This window comes from Hesperophylax consimilis, chromosome 17, assembly GCF_061612785.1.
Source record: "Hesperophylax consimilis isolate HC1 chromosome 17, BYU_Hcon_1.0, whole genome shotgun sequence".
Classification (NCBI taxonomy): Eukaryota; Metazoa; Arthropoda; class Insecta; order Trichoptera; family Limnephilidae; genus Hesperophylax; species Hesperophylax consimilis.
Window position 1 is genome coordinate 21,748,059 of NC_142852.1, and position 23,057 is coordinate 21,771,115.

Sequence of the window (23,057 nt, forward strand, 5' to 3'; positions counted from 1 at the left end):
CAGATGCGACAATTTTGCTTGTCGATGAAGCCACCGAGGTGGAAATGGGTCTCATCACTCAAGATGATTTGCATTTGATTCACTCGAGTGAATTTTAATAATTTCAATGAGTTGTTGAAGCGTGTATCGTTCCATTTTTATTAATGGCGTAGTTTCTACTTGTCAAATGTAAAAAAATGACAGCTTCAAAAGTAACATCTACCGAAATAGCGGGCTATTCAAAATAACACCTCTTATTGGAAAACCCTGTATATATACTATTATTTATCTATATTTTGTACAGGCAGATAATATACAGGAGCACACTTACCTGGGAGGTCACTTGAGATTAACACAGCTTATTGATTTCTAGCTGTACTCGTCGTTACTCGCAGAATTTTCTCTACTTTCTATAAATATAATACGCATGTATTATATATATAAACCTTCCGGAAGAAATTCTCTAAATGATAGCGAAAACTCTATCAAAATCCGTTGCTTAGATTAGAAGAATTAAGCGCACAAACAGACAGACGCGGATAGCGACTTCATTTTATTCTATTTAGAGATTTACAATACACAAAGGTACATAATAATATTTACACTAAAAACTTACCTTTTGGGCTCTCATAACCGTTCATTAAATATACATTATTAGTATTATTACATTGCTGATGCCGGCTAAACCTTATGAGATACATCATAATAATGTACTACGGAATTGTATATCTTCAAAAGGCCTACAGATAAGTCCACGATGGTATATGTCTATCTAGTTTGTAATTGGTGTATATCTGTTGGCAGAGCATCAGCACATTCGTTTCAACCCACTTAAAGAGGAGTGGGTGCTGGTCTCCCCGCACCGCATGCTGCGACCCTGGGCGGGACAGGTGGAACCCACCAAGGATACGGTCAAAGGAGAAGCCGCGGACAATCCGCTGTGTCCTGGAGCGACTCGGCCTAATGGAACGGTAACAACACTTTCGTTATACCATGTTCAACGCCATTCTGTATCATTCACCACATACAGGGTGTATCGGCACGTTCCCGACAAACTTTAACCAGCTATTCCTTAGCACATTTGGAGTAAAAAATGTTATGGCCACTTTGCTGTCAACAATAATGATTTTTCACCGCAGGGATAGGCAGAGATGATGAACCAACAACTCAACAAGTCCAACAGAATTCAGGTCTAAATTAAAAACCTCATACCCTTAAATTAAATATACCATTCCTGAGAGAAAGTCCAATTATATCCAATTAAGTCCAATCTTGTATCTAAATTTCGCTAATAAACAATTAGTTAATGTTAATTAAGTGTTAATCTCAAGTGACCTACCAGGTAAGTATGGTACTGTATATTATCTGCATATACAGGATGTATCGGCACGTATCCGACAAACTTTAACCGGCTATTCCTTGGCACATTTGGAGTAAAAAATGTTATGGCCACTTTGCTGTCCGGTAACATTTTTTTTTAATAAAAAAATTATTATTCATATTTTCACCACATGTCACCAATGTTTTATCCTTTGTCAAAGTTTGAAAACCCATCTGGCAATATTTTGTTCGAGTTTCGTTGAATAATGTACGTACGTACCTACGTTGGCGCGCTTTTACAATCACAACGAAATGGCACGGCACCATTCGTCTCATTTTTAACTATTATTATTTAGTGTGTACGAAAGAGCGGGGACACTTTTTGACACACTTGCTAATAACAGCTGTTGAACAGGAGATTCAATGCAAATGACAGTGACGGAGTGTGGATTTTGTATTTATTTTTTGTTTTTAATGGAAAATAAATGTTACCGGACAGCAAAGTGCCCATAACATTTTTTACTCCAAATGTGCTGAGGAATAGCTGGTTAAAGTTTGTCGGGTACTTGCCGATACACCCTGTATACAAGATTGTCGCATTCAAATTGGGGTATGGGTTCCGCAGCCCCGGAAACCATTCCAGGCAAGCTATGGACGGTGACTTGTGGTGACGGGAGTCCGAGTTTACAGGGTGAGGTTTATCCAGGACTTGCAGCCGATGCGTTTGCCTACCAGCTGCTGGGCCGGATCAGGAGATGCCGATTGTGTCGCCTTACACAGCAATGGGAGGGATGGATTGATACGTCTGTGACTGCTGGACAAACTGACCCCCAGAATACTACCCTATACCACCCATCCCTCATAACTCTGTTCGTTCTAAGATTCTGACAGAAATTAGTTTCCTCAAGACCTCCTGCGTCGTGTTAATGTAATTTCTTAATTAACTTAACCATCACGCCGTTTCTCCGCAGGGGACAGAGAGGACGAACCACCAAACAACTCGATCTTGGCACACACTCCTCGCATCATCTACATTCATACATCGTAGAATTTTATTTATTTATATTTTAAATGTATATTTACAGAATAAATATATCCAATAACAAAGATACATTATACAATCATAATTGCCTAATTAGCGATTTAAATTTATTAATGCTCAGTTGGAAAATGTCGATGTCAGAGGCTAGTGAGTTTAGAAGGACTATCATTCTTCCGAGAGGCATTGCTGATGGTAAGTTAGTCCTAAATCTCGGAAGACTGAATGGTTTGTGTCTACGCGCTCTTGCAAAGTTATCAGGGACGTAAAATAAAATTTTATTCAAAATTTGTGGATTGTTGATGTGACCGTTCAACAAGTTATAGGCCATCATCAGCAACGCAGCTTTCCGCCTGTTGACAAGACTATCGATACCTAGCATTCCGGAAAGGAAGGCTGATGGGTATAAACAGGGATAGAATATATACTCTTATATTAATCTGTCTCTTGACATGGCCCCGCTCAAATATCTGATTCACTGTATCGTGCCATGTCATCCTAGGTCATCCCTGACTTCGTATACCATTCACATTTGCGTCATATACTATCCTTTCTTCGTTCATTCGCTATACATTCCCAAACCATATACGTGTCCATTTCTTAATATTACTCGTTACGCTACATCAGCCTTGCATTCTTTGCGGATCTCCACATTTCTCACACGATAATACATGTTTTTCCATGCCTCACTTACATACATCAGGGTAGGTACCGGCACTCCATTGTAGACTGCAAGCTTTGCTTCTTTGGACAATTGTTTGTTAGTGCCAACTGCGTTGAGTCCTCCATGAATGGAGTTACGTGCATTTCCCCTTGTTTCAATATCTCTGTCAGCCTTCCCATCTCTCTAGAACATACTTCCTAAATACACAAACTCATCCACCTGCTCCAAGTATTCCTCAGCAACAACTATATTGCACACTGTTTTCATATTCTCTCTTTCAAACACCATTACTTTAGACTTACTTACATTCATCATTAACTCATTCTTCACACATACCTAGTTCATCCTAGACACAAGAGACTGTAGATCTTCTATACTATTAGCAATCAGCACCGCATCATCAGCATGCAACAGGCAACATACTCCAATAATGTAATAATGATTGTTGCAGGTGAATCCAATCTACACATCGACGTTTGTCTTCAATAATGACTTCCCAGCACTCCTGGAGGATATTCCAGATCCCCCTGCTTCTGTGGATCCCCTGTTCCAGATGGCTCCTGCAAAGGGGACCTGTCGGTAATAGTAATAATTACCATTGGAGAAGCAGATAATACCATTAAATCTAAATTAAACACTTATACTCTCAGTATCACCCTTGTGTAAGACCACCATTGCTTGAAACATTTATTAAAATGGCTTTAGCTGTGTTTGGTGACCAGAACTGAATAGCCAGGTACTCCCACACCTTCCTCTTCCCATCTCCTTCCCCTACCCACAACTTTCAGCCTAACAACATTACCAAATTGGGGATGCCATTATTTCACTGACTCCAGATGGTTGGGAGCAGTTGGGACTTTTGTGCAATAATAATAATAACAACCTATAATCTCTCGTTAATTCTGAATTTGAAATATGAGATTGACAAATTTGTCGCTTGATAAATAGGTCCCAATAGTCTAGTAGTTTAAGACACCTGTCCCGGTAAGACAAAAAATCCTGGGATCAATTCCTATTTCTGGCCGCTATCTTTTTATTTTTCTGTGTCTTGTTCTGTTTCATATTTATAACTTTCAAAATAAGTAATAATTACATTTATATATAGAAGTGAAGCTAGCAGTCCACAATGAAGTGCTGGTACCTATCCTGATGTGTTGCAGTAAAGCATGGAACTGGTAGAGGAAAGATTAAAGAAGACTGAATGTTGTAGAAATGAGATCCCTGAGGCGTACGTGTGGTAAAACCATGTTACAAAGGATTGTAATTAGAATATATGATGCGAATATGAATGTTAGAAGAAGTAGAGGGGTGGGAATGACTCTTAACTACGAATTTAGTCTTGGGTTCAAAAAAACCTGCTGAAAGACAACCATTTAGAATTGAAACGTCGCTTGAAATGTCTTTAGCCGTGTTTGGTGGCCAGATCTCAATAGCTACGTACTCCCCACCTAGCTCGTCTCCCTCTCTTTCCCATCACCACAAAATACCCCATTTGTGGATCCCACAGTCTCACTAGTCTTGGGAGTAATTGGGACTTGATTGGGAAATTAATTTTGAAAAATAGACGGTTTTCGGAAGCTAGTAGAAAGAGAGAGAGAGAGAGAGAGAACTTAATGCTACGTACACATACGCGAGCAGAACTGTCGAACTGAACCTCAACTTATGGGAAATGAACGAGGCAACCGCAAATGGCGCGAAACGCCGCTTGCAGTTGCATCGTTCCTTTCCCGTAATTCGTTGCACGGTTCGCGTTTAAGTTTAAATCGAAAAAGTTGTATCACAAAATCAACTCAAACGTGATGTAGATTAACCGGTTTATAGCATTTGCTACGAGTTTCTGGACACCGTGTATGGGTAGACGTACATTACATTGAGACGAGGTTATTGATTACATTGATTAGATAATACACGAGATAACGTTAATGATTGTATTTTTATTTATTACAGGGTGATGTGTTTCCATCCCAACTCTGATGTAACTCTGCCTCTGATGACTGTTGAAGAAATCAAAGCTGTTATTGATGAGTAAGTATTTCTGTAAAAGTTCTGTTATTATTTAAACATTGGCCTGTTGTTGCATAGTACAGGGATTTCCAATAAGAGGTGTTATTTTAAATAGCCCGCTATTTCGTAGATGTTACTTTTGAAGCTGTCATTTTTTGACATTTGACAAGTAGAAACTACGCCATTAATAAAAATGGAACGATACACGCTTCAACAACGCATCGAAATTATTAAAATTCACTTGAGTGAATCAAATGCAAATCATCTTGAGTGATGAGGCCCATTTCCACCTCGGTTGCTTCGTCAACAAGCAAAATTGTCGCATCTGGGGCTCGGAAAACGTAAGATTTATTGTTGAAAAGCCTCTCTATCCTCAACGTGTGATCATTTGGTGCGGTTTATGGTCCGGCGGAGTCATTAGACCTTACTTTTTCGAAAATGAGGCTGGAGCAACAGTTACGGTGAATGGATTGCGCTATCGAGAGATGATTAATGATTTTTTATGGCCGGAATTGGATGGTATTGATCTGGACAACGTTTACTTTCAACAAGACGGCGCTACGTGCCACACAAGCAACGAAACCATTGATCTTTTACGTTTGATTATCAAAATAACACCTCTTATTGGAAAACCCTGTATTATATAGCCAAAATAAAACCAATTATGGATTTCCTCCTTGTGGCTTTATCTCTACTGAGACTGCCGGATCGGGAGTGGTTGTTTTAACCTCTCCAACTGATCTCTCTTGACGCATCGCCATGCGCTGCAGCGGGATGGATAGATCGTTCGTCCGTCACTCCTGGATACAGTGATCCCTAATTTCCTACCCACCCCTCATACCTTTGTCCATCCCAAAACTTCCTACCCTTCATTTTGTGTGGGGTTAGTGTAAAAAAATAAGGTAAATGTTGTATATCCGAGGTTTTATCGCAACTCTCTTGATCAAAAAAACTTGCAGGCGGTTGGAATAATCTGGACCCCGACCATGAGTTTCTCACCTTAAAATAAATAAAATAAATATTGGACAATTTTTATAGCAGTTGATGCAAAAAATATAAATATTACAAAAGTAAATTGAAATCAAGTAAAATGAAGTACAGGAACAGGCGACACGAAGATAGAAGATGGAGACTCTGCAGCAAGAATCCTAGGTGGTGAAGAAACTGGACCAGCTGTTGCAGCGAAAGAGTCCAACAACAGTGCCAGCACGAGGTTCGTCATCCGTCCAGGTATGTGTCTGCTGCTAATAAAGCGCTGACACAATGTCCTCTCATAGATACCAGACCTTGGCAGCACCGCTGTGTCGTTCGACGAAGATAGAAGATGGAGACTCTGCAGCAAGAATCCTAGGTGGTGAAGAAACTGCACCAGCTGCTGCAGCGAGAGAGTCCACCAACAGTGCCAGCACGAGGTTCGTCATCCGTCCAGGTATGTGTCTGCTGCTAATAAAGCGCTGACACAATGTCCTCTCATAGATACCAGACCTTGGCAGCACCGCTGTGTCGTTCGACGAAGATAGAAGATGGAGACTCTGCAGCAAGAATCCTAGGTGGTGAAGAAACTGCACCAGCTGCTGCAGCGAGAGAGTCCACCAACAGTGCCAGCACGAGGTTCGTCATCCGTCCAGGTATGTGTCTGCTGCTAATAAAGCGCTGACACAATGTCCTCTCATAGATACCAGACCTTGGCAGCACCGCTGTGTCGTTCGACGAAGATAGAAGATGGAGACTCTGCAGCAAGAATCCTAGGTGGTGAAGAAACTGCACCAGCTGCTGCAGCGAGAGAGTCCACCAACAGTGCCAGCACGAGGTTCGTCATCCGTCCAGGTATGTGTCTGCTGCTAATAAAGCGCTGACACAATGTCCTCTCATAGATACCAGACCTTGGCAGCACCGCTGTGTCGTTCGACGAAGATAGAAGATGGAGACTCTGCAGCAAGAATCCTAGGTGGTGAAGAAACTGCACCAGCTGCTGCAGCGAGAGAGTCCACCAACAGTGCCAGCACGAGGTTCGTCATCCGTCCAGGTATGTGTCTGCTGCTAATAAAGCGCTGACACAATGTCCTCTCATAGATACCAGACCTTGGCAGCACCGCTGTGTCGTTCGACGAAGATAGAAGATGGAGACTCTGCAGCAAGAATCCTAGGTGGTGAAGAAACTGCACCAGCTGCTGCAGCGAGAGAGTCCACCAACAGTGCCAGCACGAGGTTCGTCATCCGTCCAGGTATGTGTCTGCTGCTAATAAAGCGCTGACACAATGTCCTCTCATAGATACCAGACCTTGGCAGCACCGCTGTGTCGTTCGACGAAGATAGAAGATGGAGACTCTGCAGCAAGAATCCTAGGTGGTGAAGAAACTGCACCAGCTGCTGCAGCGAGAGAGTCCACCAACAGTGCCAGCACGAGGTTCGTCATCCGTCCAGGTATGTGTCTGCTGCTAATAAAGCGCTGACACAATGTCCTCTCATAGATACCAGACCTTGGCAGCACCGCTGTGTCGTTCGACGAAGATAGAAGATGGAGACTCTGCAGCAAGAATCCTAGGTGGTGAAGAAACTGCACCAGCTGCTGCAGCGAGAGAGTCCACCAACAGTGCCAGCACGAGGTTCGTCATCCGTCCAGGTATGTGTCTGCTGCTAATAAAGCGCTGACACAATGTCCTCTCATAGATACCAGACCTTGGCAGCACCGCTGTGTCGTTCGACGAAGATAGAAGATGGAGACTCTGCAGCAAGAATCCTAGGTGGTGAAGAAACTGCACCAGCTGCTGCAGCGAGAGAGTCCACCAACAGTGCCAGCACGAGGTTCGTCATCCGTCCAGGTATGTGTCTGCTGCTAATAAAGCGCTGACACAATGTCCTCTCATAGATACCAGACCTTGGCAGCACCGCTGTGTCGTTCGACGAAGATAGAAGATGGAGACTCTGCAGCAAGAATCCTAGGTGGTGAAGAAACTGCACCAGCTGCTGCAGCGAGAGAGTCCACCAACAGTGCCAGCACGAGGTTCGTCATCCGTCCAGGTATGTGTCTGCTGCTAATAAAGCGCTGACACAATGTCCTCTCATAGATACTAGCGATGTGTAGGTTCAGCCGGATTGAGTCCTTGAGCCCGAGTCCTTTGCGGGAAGCGGGTCCTACTCCCACTCCTTTTCGTAATCAACCACTCCCAGAGAACTCGGTCTGGGACTCGGACCCGAATGCCTCCAATCAACGACTCCCAGAGAACCCGGACCCGAGAATGCCTCTAAGGACTTGGACTCGGACCCGAATGCCTCTAATCAACAACTCCCAGAAAACTCGGACTCGGGGTCTCGAACCCGAATGCCTCCCTCCACCACCGGCCTCGCGAGTCCTGCAGTGAGTGGTAAGTTCTGGTGGTGAAGACATCTTCTGTTTACCTGCTTTACAGTAAGTGGATGTTTTGTTTATTGTTTAATATCTAGTACTTATTGGAGTTATTTGGGGTTATGAGTTGCTTTTCTAAACCGATGAGCTAATTAGTTAAATAATAATATCGACTGACATCTACTAATAAATCAATAATAGCAATAAATTATTTGAGTGATGTAAAAAAAAATAAGTTAAGTAATATTTAATTTAATTAGGTGTATAAAATTAGGCTGTGACTGGGGTTTTCACTTTAAAAAAAATTGATTCTTATCCTAGTATTGTCGATAGTTTTATCAATCAATTCTGTTTCAGCAATCAATTCTGCCATTCGATACAATTAACAGCATTCCTCAAAATATTAGTATTGAAACAATAAGAAATGATTATTGCGGCTTATAGCCAATGAATTCACCTAGATTTTACCATTTTTCCAATATTTTTAGACTCACTAAGTACTCTAGGATGTACCTAGAGGTGCTACTAAGATATTGCAATACTTTGACGAAATTTGACGAAAAGCGCTCCAGTGGATGTTTTTATTTATCTTCTAAAAACACAAGCCACTAAAAAGCATCTTGCCTATTATTTATAATATCCATAACACTTCATTGTAAATATTGTATTTTTTGTTGTCACTGTTAATAACTACAACGACTACAGAAAACAGATAAAACAAGTTCATTGGATTTTGAAGGAACAACCTTGGAAGGCTCAGCCATCCGAAAGTTATTACCTTAAATCAAGCCCATTGTTCGTCCCTTTTTACATATTTTTAAAAAAATTGTTGGCTAAATCAGATAATTCGGGAGTTGCAGCCAAGCCGATTGTTTGTTACAGCGTTTCCCAAATGGTGGGTCTGGAGTCTGGATAAAATAAAAACTCTAATTAATTTATTATTTTACATTTAACTTCATCTCATAACAAAATATTATTGTCTTCTGTTATGAATTACGACTCTCATTTTGTGATACCTATGACATATTACAGCGCCCATAAGGTGATTTTTTCACAAAACGGCGCTATGCCAAATATCCAACATTATGTGCATCCTGTACTAAATAAATAAATAAAGATAATCTTAGGAATTTGATTCAGGTGGTTGTGAAATGGCCTCTGTCTTCCCTGACTTATACCGCAAATCAATCTTCCATATTACACACACACTAATCTAATAATCTCCTGAAACACCTTTCTCCGCTCTTCATGTCCAAACTATCTAAGCGGTCCTTCGACCAAGTATCTCTAGACAAGCCCTGTGATCTTAAAAATGCCACCCGAACCAAAAACATTGGTTTACGTAAACATTTATCAAAAACAAAGTGCATTTTCTCGCAGTCCAAAGATCACAATAAGCATTGGTTTTTTTACCTTTTATTGGTCTGTGTGGAGCAAATTTGTCCTCCAGTAAGTTCGCGGCAACAGAATCGCTAGTTTTGTGAAAATCTTTTTTTTTCAAACACAAACATGAGGCAGTCCGTAGTATTTTAGGTACGGGCTATCGCAAACTTTATTATTAACAAATTGATCAGTTATATGAATACTTCAAAAATAGATGTACCTAACAGATAGATCCGAGGCAGCGTACAAAGAAAAGTAACAAAAGATCAAAATGTTTAAATTCTTCCTAAGAAAAAAACCACGTTACGCAACAGATGCGACGGAACTCGATCGGTAGGTAGGTACCTAGTAGTATTATGAAATGACGCGTTAGGTGGTATTACTTTTGGATTGAAATTAGGTATGGGAGGGCTAATCTATACTTATTATATCGATGAAGCGGTAACTTCTTAATCTTGTGCATTACGCCGTGCACTTTTTCTCCATATTTATACTGTCTTACATTCCTTTAAAAAATATTAATTAAGGTTAGTTTTTTTTAATGTAAATAGGTAGGTTCTAAAATGTGTAGGTACTGAATTAGATTTTATTTAAACAATACGTCAATATTGAGTGAAATAAAATTTTGTGGATCTGTGAAAAAAATAAAACCAAAAGGACTGCGGAAACAAGTTTGGGAAACGCTGAGAGGAATATAATATTCATTTTGTCACAAAATCATATCGACTACACGTGCTCCACGGCGCGGTGGGAGGTCTGCTGTGCACGCGTTTGTCTCGTGTGTTTTGCTGTGTGCCGGTTTTTAGCATGCGTTTTCTCGTGTGTTTCACGTGATAATTTCGGAATAAATAGATATTAAAATCGATGAATCGATGGACTGGAATAAATAGATATTAAAACATGTTGTTAATTGTTAAAATTTTAATAGTTCAATGCTGTACCTAACTACTTCCTGACTTTGTTTTTAAAACATCTCGCCTTTACTGAGTTTCATTTGATAGAGGCTTCGACCAAGTACCTTTATCTATATCGATGGACAGAGATTATGAAAACGGCAAATTCTCAACGACAACCGAAATTTATGTTACTACATTTGATTTATTACTGCTTACGCGTGTGCTAAAATTATCAACTGGAACTTGGAACCTAATACTACATCCGTTACGGCCTCGCATTAGCCGTAGCCCAATCAGCTGGAACACGACAAGACACGAATGGATTTCGTTGAACTTCGCCAAAATGTAAACTGCACAACTCGCGACTCGGGTGCGATGGGTGACGGGATTGACTCCGTGTTCTCGTGTGGGTCCGAGTTCTTGTGCGGGTCCTTGTCCTGCTACGGGTCCGAGTTCTTTCGCGGGTTCTATCCGAGTCCGAGTGCCGAGTCCTTGGCCGGACCCGTGCGTCCCGGTAGTCGCCCAGTACCCAGTCCGCACCCAAGAACTCGGACCCGGGACCCACTCCAAGAACTCGAGTTCTTTTAAAAGGAAGCAGTCCTCGGATGCCTCCGGAAAAATGCAGAACTCACCCACCTCTAATAGATACCAGACCTTGGCAGCACCGCTGTGTCGTTCGACGAAGATAGAAGATGGAGACTCTGCAGCAAGAATCCTAGGTGGTGAAGAAACTGCACCAGCTGCTGCAGCGAGAGAGTCCACCAACAGTGCCAGCACGAGGTTCGTCATCCGTCCAGGTATGTGTCTGCTGCTAATAAAGCGCTGACACAATGTCCTCTCATAGATACCAGACCTTGGCAGCACCGCTGTGTCGTTCGACGAAGATAGAAGATGGAGACTCTGCAGCAAGAATCCTAGGTGGTGAAGAAACTGCACCAGCTGCTGCAGCGAGAGAGTCCACCAACAGTGCCAGCACGAGGTTCGTCATCCGTCCAGGTATGTGTCTGCTGCTAATAAAGCGCTGACACAATGTCCTCTCATAGATACCAGACCTTGGCAGCACCGCTGTGTCGTTCGAAGAAGATAGAAGATGGAGACTCTGCTGCAAGAATCCTAGGTGGTGAAGAAACTGCACCAGCTGCTGCAGCGAGAGAGTCCACCAACAGTGCCAGCACGAGGTTCGTCATCCGTCCAGGTATGTGTCTGCTGCTAATAAAGCGCTGACACAATGTCCTCTCATAGATACCAGACCTTGGCAGCACCGCTGTGTCGTTCGAAGAAGATAGAAGATGGAGACTCTGCTGCAAGAATCCTAGGTGGTGAAGAAACTGCACCAGCTGCTGCAGCGAGAGAGTCCACCAACAGTGCCAGCACGAGGTTCGTCATCCGTCCAGGTATGTGTCTGCTGCTAATAAAGCGCTGACACAATGTCCTCTCATAGATACCAGACCTTGGCAGCACCGCTGTGTCGTTCGAAGAAGATAGAAGATGGAGACTCTGCTGCAAGAATCCTAGGTGGTGAAGAAACTGCACCAGCTGCTGCAGCGAGAGAGTCCACCAACAGTGCCAGCACGAGGTTCGTCATCCGTCCAGGTATGTGTCTGCTGCTAATAAAGCGCTGACACAATGTCCTCTCATAGATACCAGACCTTGGCAGCACCGCTGTGTCGTTCGAAGAAGATAGAAGATGGAGACTCTGCTGCAAGAATCCTAGGTGGTGAAGAAACTGCACCAGCTGCTGCAGCGAGAGAGTCCACCAACAGTGCCAGCACGAGGTTCGTCATCCGTCCAGGTATGTGTCTGCTGCTAATAAAGCGCTGACACAATGTCCTCTCATAGATACCAGACCTTGGCAGCACCGCTGTGTCGTTCGAAGAAGATAGAAGATGGAGACTCTGCTGCAAGAATCCTAGGTGGTGAAGAAACTGCACCAGCTGCTGCAGCGAGAGAGTCCACCAACAGTGCCAGCACGAGGTTCGTCATCCGTCCAGGTATGTGTCTGCTGCTAATAAAGCGCTGACACAATGTCCTCTCATAGATACCAGACCTTGGCAGCACCGCTGTGTCGTTCGAAGAAGATAGAAGATGGAGACTCTGCTGCAAGAATCCTAGGTGGTGAAGAAACTGCACCAGCTGCTGCAGCGAGAGAGTCCACCAACAGTGCCAGCACGAGGTTCGTCATCCGTCCAGGTATGTGTCTGCTGCTAATAAAGCGCTGACACAATGTCCTCTCATAGATACCAGACCTTGGCAGCACCGCTGTGTCGTTCGAAGAAGATAGAAGATGGAGACTCTGCTGCAAGAATCCTAGGTGGTGAAGAAACTGCACCAGCTGCTGCAGCGAGAGAGTCCACCAACAGTGCCAGCACGAGGTTCGTCATCCGTCCAGGTATGTGTCTGCTGCTAATAAAGCGCTGACACAATGTCCTCTCATAGATACCAGACCTTGGCAGCACCGCTGTGTCGTTCGAAGAAGATAGAAGATGGAGACTCTGCTGCAAGAATCCTAGGTGGTGAAGAAACTGCACCAGCTGCTGCAGCGAGAGAGTCCACCAACAGTGCCAGCACGAGGTTCGTCATCCGTCCAGGTATGTGTCTGCTGCTAATAAAGCGCTGACACAATGTCCTCTCATAGATACCAGACCTTGGCAGCACCGCTGTGTCGTTCGAAGAAGATAGAAGATGGAGACTCTGCTGCAAGAATCCTAGGTGGTGAAGAAACTGCACCAGCTGCTGCAGCGAGAGAGTCCACCAACAGTGCCAGCACGAGGTTCGTCATCCGTCCAGGTATGTGTCTGCTGCTAATAAAGCGCTGACACAATGTCCTCTCATAGATACCAGACCTTGGCAGCACCGCTGTGACGTTCGACGAAGATAGAAGATGGAGACTCTGCTGCAAGAATCCTAGGTGGTGAAGAAACTGCACCAGCTGCTGCAGCGAGAGAGTCCACCAACAGTGCCAGCACGAGGTTCGTCATCCGTCCAGGTATGTGTCTGCTGCTAATAAAGCGCTGACACAATGTCCTCTCATAGATACCAGACCTTGGCAGCACCGCTGTGTCGTTCGACGAAGATAGAAGATGGAGACTCTGCAGCAAGAATCCTAGGTGGTGAAGAAACTGCACCAGCTGCTGCAGCGAGAGAGTCCACCAACAGTGCCAGCACGAGGTTCGTCATCCGTCCAGGTATGTGTCTGCTGCTAATAAAGCGCTGACACAATGTCCTCTCATAGATACCAGACCTTGGCAGCACCGCTGTGTCGTTCGAAGAAGATAGAAGATGGAGACTCTGCTGCAAGAATCCTAGGTGGTGAAGAAACTGCACCAGCTGCTGCAGCGAGAGAGTCCACCAACAGTGCCAGCACGAGGTTCGTCATCCGTCCAGGTATGTGTCTGCTGCTAATAAAGCGCTGACACAATGTCCTCTCATAGATACCAGACCTTGGCAGCACCGCTGTGTCGTTCGAAGAAGATAGAAGATGGAGACTCTGCTGCAAGAATCCTAGGTGGTGAAGAAACTGCACCAGCTGCTGCAGCGAGAGAGTCCACCAACAGTGCCAGCACGAGGTTCGTCATCCGTCCAGGTATGTGTCTGCTGCTAATAAAGCGCTGACACAATGTCCTCTCATAGATACCAGACCTTGGCAGCACCGCTGTGTCGTTCGAAGAAGATAGAAGATGGAGACTCTGCTGCAAGAATCCTAGGTGGTGAAGAAACTGTACCAGCTGCTGCAGCGAGAGAGACTACCGCGTCCACCAACAGTGCCAGCACGAGGTTCGTCATCCGTTCAGGTATGTGTCTGCTGCTAATAAAGCGCTGACATGTGTCTGCTGCTAATCAAGAGCGCTGACACAATATCCTCACATAGATAACAGACCTTGGCTTATTTACTATCCTATTTTTCTCCACAGCTAACGCCATCTATGGGTAACCTAATAGACTAATCGTGCCGTCAATGGGTGAGCTCATTCACTAATATTAAGGATATTACAGTATGTTTGTATGTTTAGGTGGGTGAACCAGATGAGGGAGTTAGGCCCCCGCTACACGTGGGTTCAGATCTTCGAGAACAAGGGGGCCAGCATGGGGTGCTCCAACCCCCACCCGCACTGTCAGATATGGGCCTCCTCCTTTCTGCCCAATGAACTCAGCGTTAAGGAGAGGTTAAGTATTCTGCTTTACGTACACACGGTGCCCTTTTGGATTTCCGACCTATGCCATCATTGGGTGGAGGGTAAGAGATAACGATTCTATTAAAGAATAAGAAATTTTCCTCAATCTTGAAATGGAGGATTCCAGTTTTCTCGGACGACAGCAAAAAGTAATTAATTTTATGGTTAAAGACAATTCCTTATCTGTAAGTAGCCCCTTAGGAGTGATGTACGAATCCATCCCTCCCACTGCGGTGAGAGGTCGAGAGGAGAGGTCAAAGGGTCGCCCTCAACCGGTCTCTACCGATCTGGCCCACCACACAGCTCGTGGGCAGACGCATGCGCTACCAAGACCTGGACAAACTTCGCCCCATAGATCCGGTGACATAACAGGGGTGTTGGTTATCCGATAAATGGTTAAAACTCCACTGCTTTAAGGGTGTTCCATTAAATACACTTTTTTGCAATACACGTTACATCTGTTAAGGCGATGCACTACGTCGTGTAATATTTGAAATGGAGCCGCTATCAATAATAACCCTTACGTAGATGGCGATAAGGTTTAAATTCCCGCTCAACACCATCCGCCTATTTTGATTTATGCAAGAAAAAAACATTGCCAAAAAGTGCCTTTTATTTTATTTTGTGGATGTTCAGGCATAAATATTTAATTTTTTTTCGATCATTTTATAAATAACTTAATTTGCCACATTATACAATAAAATCATAACCGAAAATGGGTTTGTAAGTAGGAGATTTTGAACTTTAAAGCAGTTTTCATATGCCTTATACATTATTTTTTTCTGGGCTTATAAAAAGAGTTATCTAAAAAAATACTCGATTATTTCAAAGGCCAAGATGTATTCTACTCGCAGTATTTAATTAAAGCATCTGAAACATTTCTAGGCGACCAAATTTTCAAACCAAAAACACATGATTTTGCATTACTACGTATGGCATCGCCTTAAATTGACTTCACTTTCCCAGAGATTGCTGTCATAACTTATCAAGTCTTTGTAATTTCAGATGTCAGCTGGAATACTACAAAAAGTATGGCAGATCTCTTCTCCTGGATTATGTTGAAAAAGAACTGGTAGCTAAAGTAAGTTTTGCTTCAATCACATTTATGCATCGTCTCGTACATTCAATCATAATCTTCTGTTGTTCTGACTCTCGCTGTCTTCCGTGGACGTTTCTTAATCTTAATCATCAATCTTACATCATCCTCGCATTCTTTTGCAAATCTCAAACGATCGGACAAGGTTTTACCACACATACGCCTCACGGATCTTATTTCTACAGCATTCAGTCTACTCTCATCCTTCCTCTGCCAGTTCCATGCCTCACTGCCATAGATCAGTGTTAGTATCAGCACTCTATTGTGGACTGCTAGCTTCGCTTCTTTAAACAACTTTTTGTTAGCGCCAACTGCGTTCAGTCTTCCATTAACGGAGTTACCTGCATTTCCCCTTGTTTCAATATCTCTGTCAGCCTTCCCATCTCTCTAAAACATACTTCCTAAATACACAAACTCATCCACCTGCTCCAAGTATTCCTCAGCAACAACTATATTGCACACTGTTTTCGTACTCTCTCTTTCAAACACCATTACTTTGGACTTGTTTACGTCATTATAATAATTATTGTATCTTTATTTCAGGAAAGAATAGTCTGCCTCAATAAAGACTGGCTGGTTGTGGTGCCATTCTGGGCCGTGTGGCCATTTGAGACGATGCTGTTGCCTCGCGGGCACTCGCCTCAGCGCCTAGAGGAGCTTGACGAGTCGCGCAGGCAGAGTTTGGCCAGCATTATTCAGGAGCTGACCACGCGATATGATAATCTGTTCAAGTGCAGCTTCCCCTACAGCATGGGATGGCATGGTGAGGAAACATAAAGATAATAGAGGTCAAGGGTGAATTGGAATTGACAAGAATGAAGATAGTGGACAAGGGTGAATGAAATAGGACAATAGCAAATGGAAATTGGAAGAAAAAGAAGACTAGAGTGAATGAAAGACGACAAAGGGGAATGGAAAAGGTTGATTGAGAATGGAATAAAATGATAAAAAAGACAAGAATGAATGAATAAGAATGATAAAAGGTCAGTGGAAATAGACAAGAGGACAAGAATGATAAAAGGTCAGTGGAAATAAACAAGAGGTCAAGCATGATAAAAGGTCAGTGGAAATAGACAAGGGGACAAGAATGATAAAAAGTCAGTGGAAATAGACAAGAGGACAAGAATGATAAAAGGTCAGTGGAAATAAACAAGAGGTCAAGCATGATAAAAGGTCAGTGGAAATAGACAAGGGGACAAGAATGATAAAAAGTCAGTGGAAATAGACAATAGGACAAGAATGATAAAAGGTCAGTGGAAATAGACAAGAGGACAAGAATGATAAAAGGTCAGTGGAATAAGACAAGAGAACAAGAATGATAAAAGGTCAGTGGAAATAGACTATAGAACAAGAATGATAAAAGGTCAGTGGAAGTAGACAAGAGGACAAGAATGATAAAAGGTCAGTGGAAATAGACAAGAGGACAAGAATGATAAAAGGTCAGTGGAAATAGACAAGAGGACAAGAATGATAAAAGGTCAGTGGAAATAGACAAGAGGACAAGAATGATAAAAGGTCAGTGGAAATAGACAAGAGGACAAGAATGATAAAAGGTCAGTGGAAATAGACAAGAGGACAAGAATGATAAAAGGTCAGTGGAAATAGACAAGAGTACAAGAATGATAAAAGGTCAGTGGAAATAAACAAGAGGTCAAGCATGATAAAAGGTCAGTGGAAATAGACAAGGGGACAAGAATGATAAAAAGTCAGTGGAAATAGACAATAGGACAAGAATGATAAAAGGTCAGTGGAAATAGACAAGAGGACAAGAATGATAAAAGGTCAGTGGAATAAGACAAGAGAACAAGAATGATAAAAGGTCAGTGGAAATAGACTATAGAACAAGAATGATAAAAGGTCAGTGGAAGTAGACAAGAGGACAAGAATGATAAAAGGTCAGTGGAAATAGACAAGAGGACAAGAATGATAAAAGGTCAGTGGAAATAGACAAGAGGACAAGAATGATAAAAGGTCAGTGGAAATAAACAAGAGGTCAAGCATGATAAAAGGTCAGTGGAAATAGACAAGGGGACAAGAATGATAAAAAGTCAGTGGAAATAGACAAGAGGACAAGAATGATAAAAGGTCAGTGGAAATAAACAAGAGGTCAAGCATGATAAAAGGTCAGTGGAAATAGACAAGGGGACAAGAATGATAAAAAGTCAGTGGAAATAGACAATAGGACAAGAATGATAAAAGGTCAGTGGAAATAGACAAGAGGACAAGAATGATAAAAGGTCAGTGGAATAAGACAAGAGAACAAGAATGATAAAAGGTCAGTGGAAATAGACTATAGAACAAGAATGATAAAAGGTCAGTGGAAGTAGACAAGAGGACAAGAATGATAAAAGGTCAGTGGAAATAGACAAGAGGACAAGAATGATAAAAGGTCAGTGGAAATAGACAAGAGGACAAGAATGATAAAAGGTCAGTGGAAATAGACAAGAGGACAAGAATGATAAAAGGTCAGTGGAAATAGACAAGAGGACAAGAATGATAAAAGGTCAGTGGAAATAGACAAGAGGACAAGAATGATAAAAGGTCAGTGGAAATAGACAAGAGTACAAGAATGATAAAAAGATACAAGGTTGTGTGAAAATAAACGAGAATTACAAAAGGAGGAGAAAAATGGACCAGAATGACAAAAGCAAGCAAGTGTGAATTGAGCTGGACCAGTGGAATGACGAAAGAGTACAAGGGTGAATGGAAATTTAACAAGAAAGACATAAGAGAATAAGGTTGTTGACAAGAATAAATTGGAAATTGAAAAGAAAACAAGGGTCAATGGAAATAGATAAGAATGCCAAGAGGATAAGGTTTTATGAAGATGGACAAGAATGACAAAGAGCATGTGCTGGAAGCACTATATAAATCAATATAATTGTATTATTATTCCAGGAGCCCCCACTGGCGCCATGTCGGGCCCCGCGCCTCACTGGCTGCTCCATGCCGTGTTCGTGCCCCCACTACTGCGCTCCGCCAGCGTGCGCAAGTTCTTTGTGGGGTACGAACTCCTGGCGCAGGCACAGCGCGACCTCACGCCGGAGCAGGCCGCCAGCAGGCTGCGCGAGCTGCCCACAAGGCACTACAGTCTGGAGTGACGTCCTAACCTCACCTAACTAAACCCCACCTTCCAGACACATTACAGAGTGGTAGATACTCACAGTATCGCCTCGTCAAAGACCACCAATCAGAACCAAACATTGCTAAAAAACAAAGCTTGATACTTCGCTCCTTCCTTCAACCTCATAATCACTCGAGCCATGTAGTGCTGTATTTGTCACGAAACATCTAAAGCCGTCGAGTCACGTTGTGCTACATCGTTCACCAACTGACAAGTCCTCATAAAACTCGTTCAATCATTGTTTCTCTCCGGTCAGTGGCTCAGTTGACATCGCATCTGGGTCCCAGACAGGCGTAGTGTGTTCAATTCCTTGCCTGGCTAAGTCCTCCATCACAACAAATCAACATTTTCCGCTTACTGTGATGGTAGTAGGAGGTTTTCAAATATTGTCTGGTTATTCTTCACCTGGGAATGTTTGTCTTTCTTTTTAAAAAAAAAATATTATCCTCAGATATATTATGATCAGTTTTAGAACCAGATAGCGCTAAACTTTCTCTCTCTTTGCATTTGAGTATACCATATATATTTACATTATACGATTTTAGATTAACACTGCCAAAAGCATTATCATGATTTATTTTTGGGGTACTATGCCGTGTTCCCCTTTCTACTTCTTTAGCCAACGTTTTGGACATCGTTACAGTGCAGATATGTCGATAGATTGTGCTGAACTGTGTTTTTTTATGTATGTATTATAGATACTGTGCTATGATTGTCAATCTTAGGGGCTGTATTTCAGTACAATTAATTAAATTAATGTGGTTTTCGGCATTTAGTTTTGGTGTAACCATAAAGTACCGGACACCAAGAACAATTAAGCTTAGACCCGTAGCACCACACAATCATACATGGTTTTACCACACATACGCCTCAGGGATCTCATTTCAACAGCATTCAGTCTACTTTCATCCTTTCTCTGCCAGTTCCATGCCTCACTTCCGTACATCAGGGTAGGTACAAGCACTCCAATGTGGACTGATAGCTTCGCTTCTTTGGACAATTTTTTGTTAGCGCCAACTGCGTTCAGTCCTCCATTAATGGAGTTAGTTTTTTAAGAATTGTGTTTTTTGCGAGGAGAATGTTTTTGTGCGGAAAATGCGGAGATTTCGGGCATTTCTTGATTATCCAACTATCTCTCTGTCATGGATACATTTTTGCACTTTGGTATAATACAATAACATTAATGATAGGCTTCTAACACTTTACCTATCAATTCGTCGAAAAATCACAGTTTTTACGGACATAAATGTAAGACTTGGGTTCGAACTTATAAAGCTGTTTTCTCGAGATCTATGACGCCGAACTGAAAGAAACTATGGATTCGTTCTGAGAATTATACACGGTGCCCGGAAACTCGTAGTACAAGCGGGAAATTGGTGAATCTACATCACATTTGGAGTCGATTTTGTAGTATAATTTTTTTTGATTTGAGCTTTCTTTTTCGAGTAAATCGAGTCAGAAGTTGATTTTTTTTTTTGATCAAATTCTTATAAACTATTACTGAAGATCAAAGTACCCAACTAATTAAAACTATTAAAAAGTAAAACAAATAAAGAAACCCGGATTATAAGCATTATTTTGAAATCACCCTTCATTTAATCCGGTGTAATCATAAAATATTTCTGCTCTGCAGGGTTAAAACATCTGTTGTTCTAAAATGCATACCTATCTCTGACATATTAGCAAAATATAGCTTTCTCTAGTATTCTGGGTTCAACTAACATATGAAGGAAAGAGACGCACGATAAGCAGATGTCACATTTCTGTTAAATCGTAAGTAGGTAGGTTAGTTTTGGTTTATGGGTCGCCGCACGTGGCCGTATTCATGTGATTGTTTACATTGCATTTTGCTTTAAGAAGTTTTCTCGTTAATGTAAACATAAAAACGAATTATGGTTGAAATTTTTTCTGTTTTAATACGCGTTATTATTGTTTTGTTAGTGACACTTTAAGATTTATCATCGATGCGTTCGACGTGTTTGAAAACAGTTGTACGTTTTTAATGTTTTGATTTTGAGACTTATCATCAATGCCTTCGACGAGGTAAAAATTAACTCCGACATGATTCAAATAGTGCAATAATCAATCATCAGACGGACCCAACTGCGCTTGGAAGTTAACGGTGAACATTTAAAATAATTTATGTGACGTGTTTGTGTGTTTGAATTGGAGATCGGAACATCGCTACATATTGTAAGTAGCTACCTATGCTAATGATAATTCCTATCCGTTGCGTCGGCGTCTCAGATCGAATGACGAAAAAATTTTAACCCTGAAATAGCCGAAAAATATATTTTTTTGGTTTTTTATGAAAATGCTCAAATCGAAAAACTTTATGTTTATTTGGGTTCCCCGTGTGGTGTAGATTCTCCAGTTTCCCGCTTGTACTACGAGTTTCCGGACACCGTGTATTGTGAAGTGGAATCATAAATAAAATCTCGATAAAGTGGCATTTGTAGAAAAATCACAGTTTTTTCAGGTGTTAACGAAATACTTGGGTTCAGATAGCCTATTTCTCAGGATCTGTCTTGCCGAACGGACTGAAATCTTGGATGCATACTGAGAAGAATGTTCGTAAAAGGGATCAATAACAAAATCTCAGTAAAGTGGCAGACCTCGAAGACTTGGGTTCGAACTTTGAAAGCTGTTTTCTTTTTTAACTATTAAAACTAAGTTAGGTTAAAAAAAAAATGAACTGGAGTTCCTTATTGCGAATGTTCGACGCTACTGTATATTGCCTTAAGAGGAAGCTACAAGCCAAAAATTTGTATATTCTTGATATACCTTATATTGTAGGTAATAGGCATTAAAATCGCTTGACAAACGAAGTTTACACAGGTTCGATTTCAAGCACAAAACTGGTTTTTATTTATTTTGTAAATAATTTTATAAGAAAGCAAAAAAATTAATAAAGTGAAACTTTCACAGATAATCTTAGCTATAATACTGTGTTTTTTAAAAGTTGTTTTCTTTACGCGTTCATACATTTTAGTGAAAAATAATTTTTTTTAGTAGTTTGCATTTATATTTTTTATTGAGTAATTTATTATTTTATTTGTATTCTACTCAAGCGAAACGATAGGAAAACCTTCAATTTATCTAAAGCATATTTTTTGGTATTCATAATGTACACCAGTTCGTTATAAAGATTAATCAAAATAGTGATTTAGCATTAAGCTTCGCCTTAACATCTGGAAGTAGGAGTATTATTATAAATCAAAAGCGATGATAAAAAATACAGTTCCTTCTTTATTATATTTATTATAAGATGTTATAAAATATATCAGTTGTTAACATTGTTTGTAAGGAACTAATTTGGGAGGCGGTTTGAGTACCGTCGCCCCGCAAACTTCATCAAATAACCGACACCTCTGCCATAGGTTACCCCCCAAGTTTTCTATTTTTTGTAATAATACTTTTATAGTTGGGATGTTGTGTCTACTATGTAAAAAAAAATCATTCAAATATATGTATTATTTTCAAAGATATTGCGGTTTAACTCTTAGGGTACGACCAACTACAATAGTTGTTCGGTGAAATGAATCCTATAATTTCTTTACCCGCTATATCCGATTTTTTGACAAATGATCTGAGTATGACATCTTGTTCACATTTTTGCGAGCAACACGAGGAGCCTAAAATTGAGTTTCAAAACCCTCCTTATCACGACCAAAAACCATGTAAAAACTGCGAGTGAGAAACCAAATCCGCTATATCATACAGAAAGTTACTATCAAAACGCGCTATATCGGACTCAACCAATCACAAACAGTTATTTTGCCAAAATACAATATGGCCGCCGCTCTGACGCCACGCTTGTGTGTCAAAATGATCTACGCGTGTGTTTCTAAACCCGCCATGTCGGCTCAGTTGACTTTCAAAAGCCTCTATATCACGAAGTGAGTATCAAAATCCTCTTTATCCATTTTATTTATCGAAATTACTTAATTATTGCTAGACATATATAGAAAAATCAATGCTTTTCGAAATTTTATTACTCCAATTCATTATATAAAAAATTATAATGCTATTAC

At 41.5% G+C, this 23,057-nt stretch overlaps 1 protein-coding gene across 1 annotated transcript in view; it reads left to right on the plus strand.

The window, feature by feature from the left end:
* Positions 1–19,376, plus strand: part of Galt (Galactose-1-phosphate uridylyltransferase) — a 28,529-nt gene extending 9,153 nt beyond the window's left edge. The window contains exons 2-8 of the mRNA XM_089641601.1: positions 784–950; positions 3,454–3,581; positions 4,950–5,027; positions 14,642–14,794; positions 15,809–15,884; positions 16,443–16,662; positions 18,798–19,376. Coding sequence (XP_089497727.1) covers positions 784–950; positions 3,454–3,581; positions 4,950–5,027; positions 14,642–14,794; positions 15,809–15,884; positions 16,443–16,662; positions 18,798–19,000 — 1,025 coding nt within the window. The 3' untranslated portion in view covers positions 19,001–19,376. The remainder of the gene's footprint in view (positions 1–783; positions 951–3,453; positions 3,582–4,949; positions 5,028–14,641; positions 14,795–15,808; positions 15,885–16,442; positions 16,663–18,797) is intronic.
* The last annotated feature ends 3,681 nt before the right edge of the window (positions 19,377–23,057 follow it).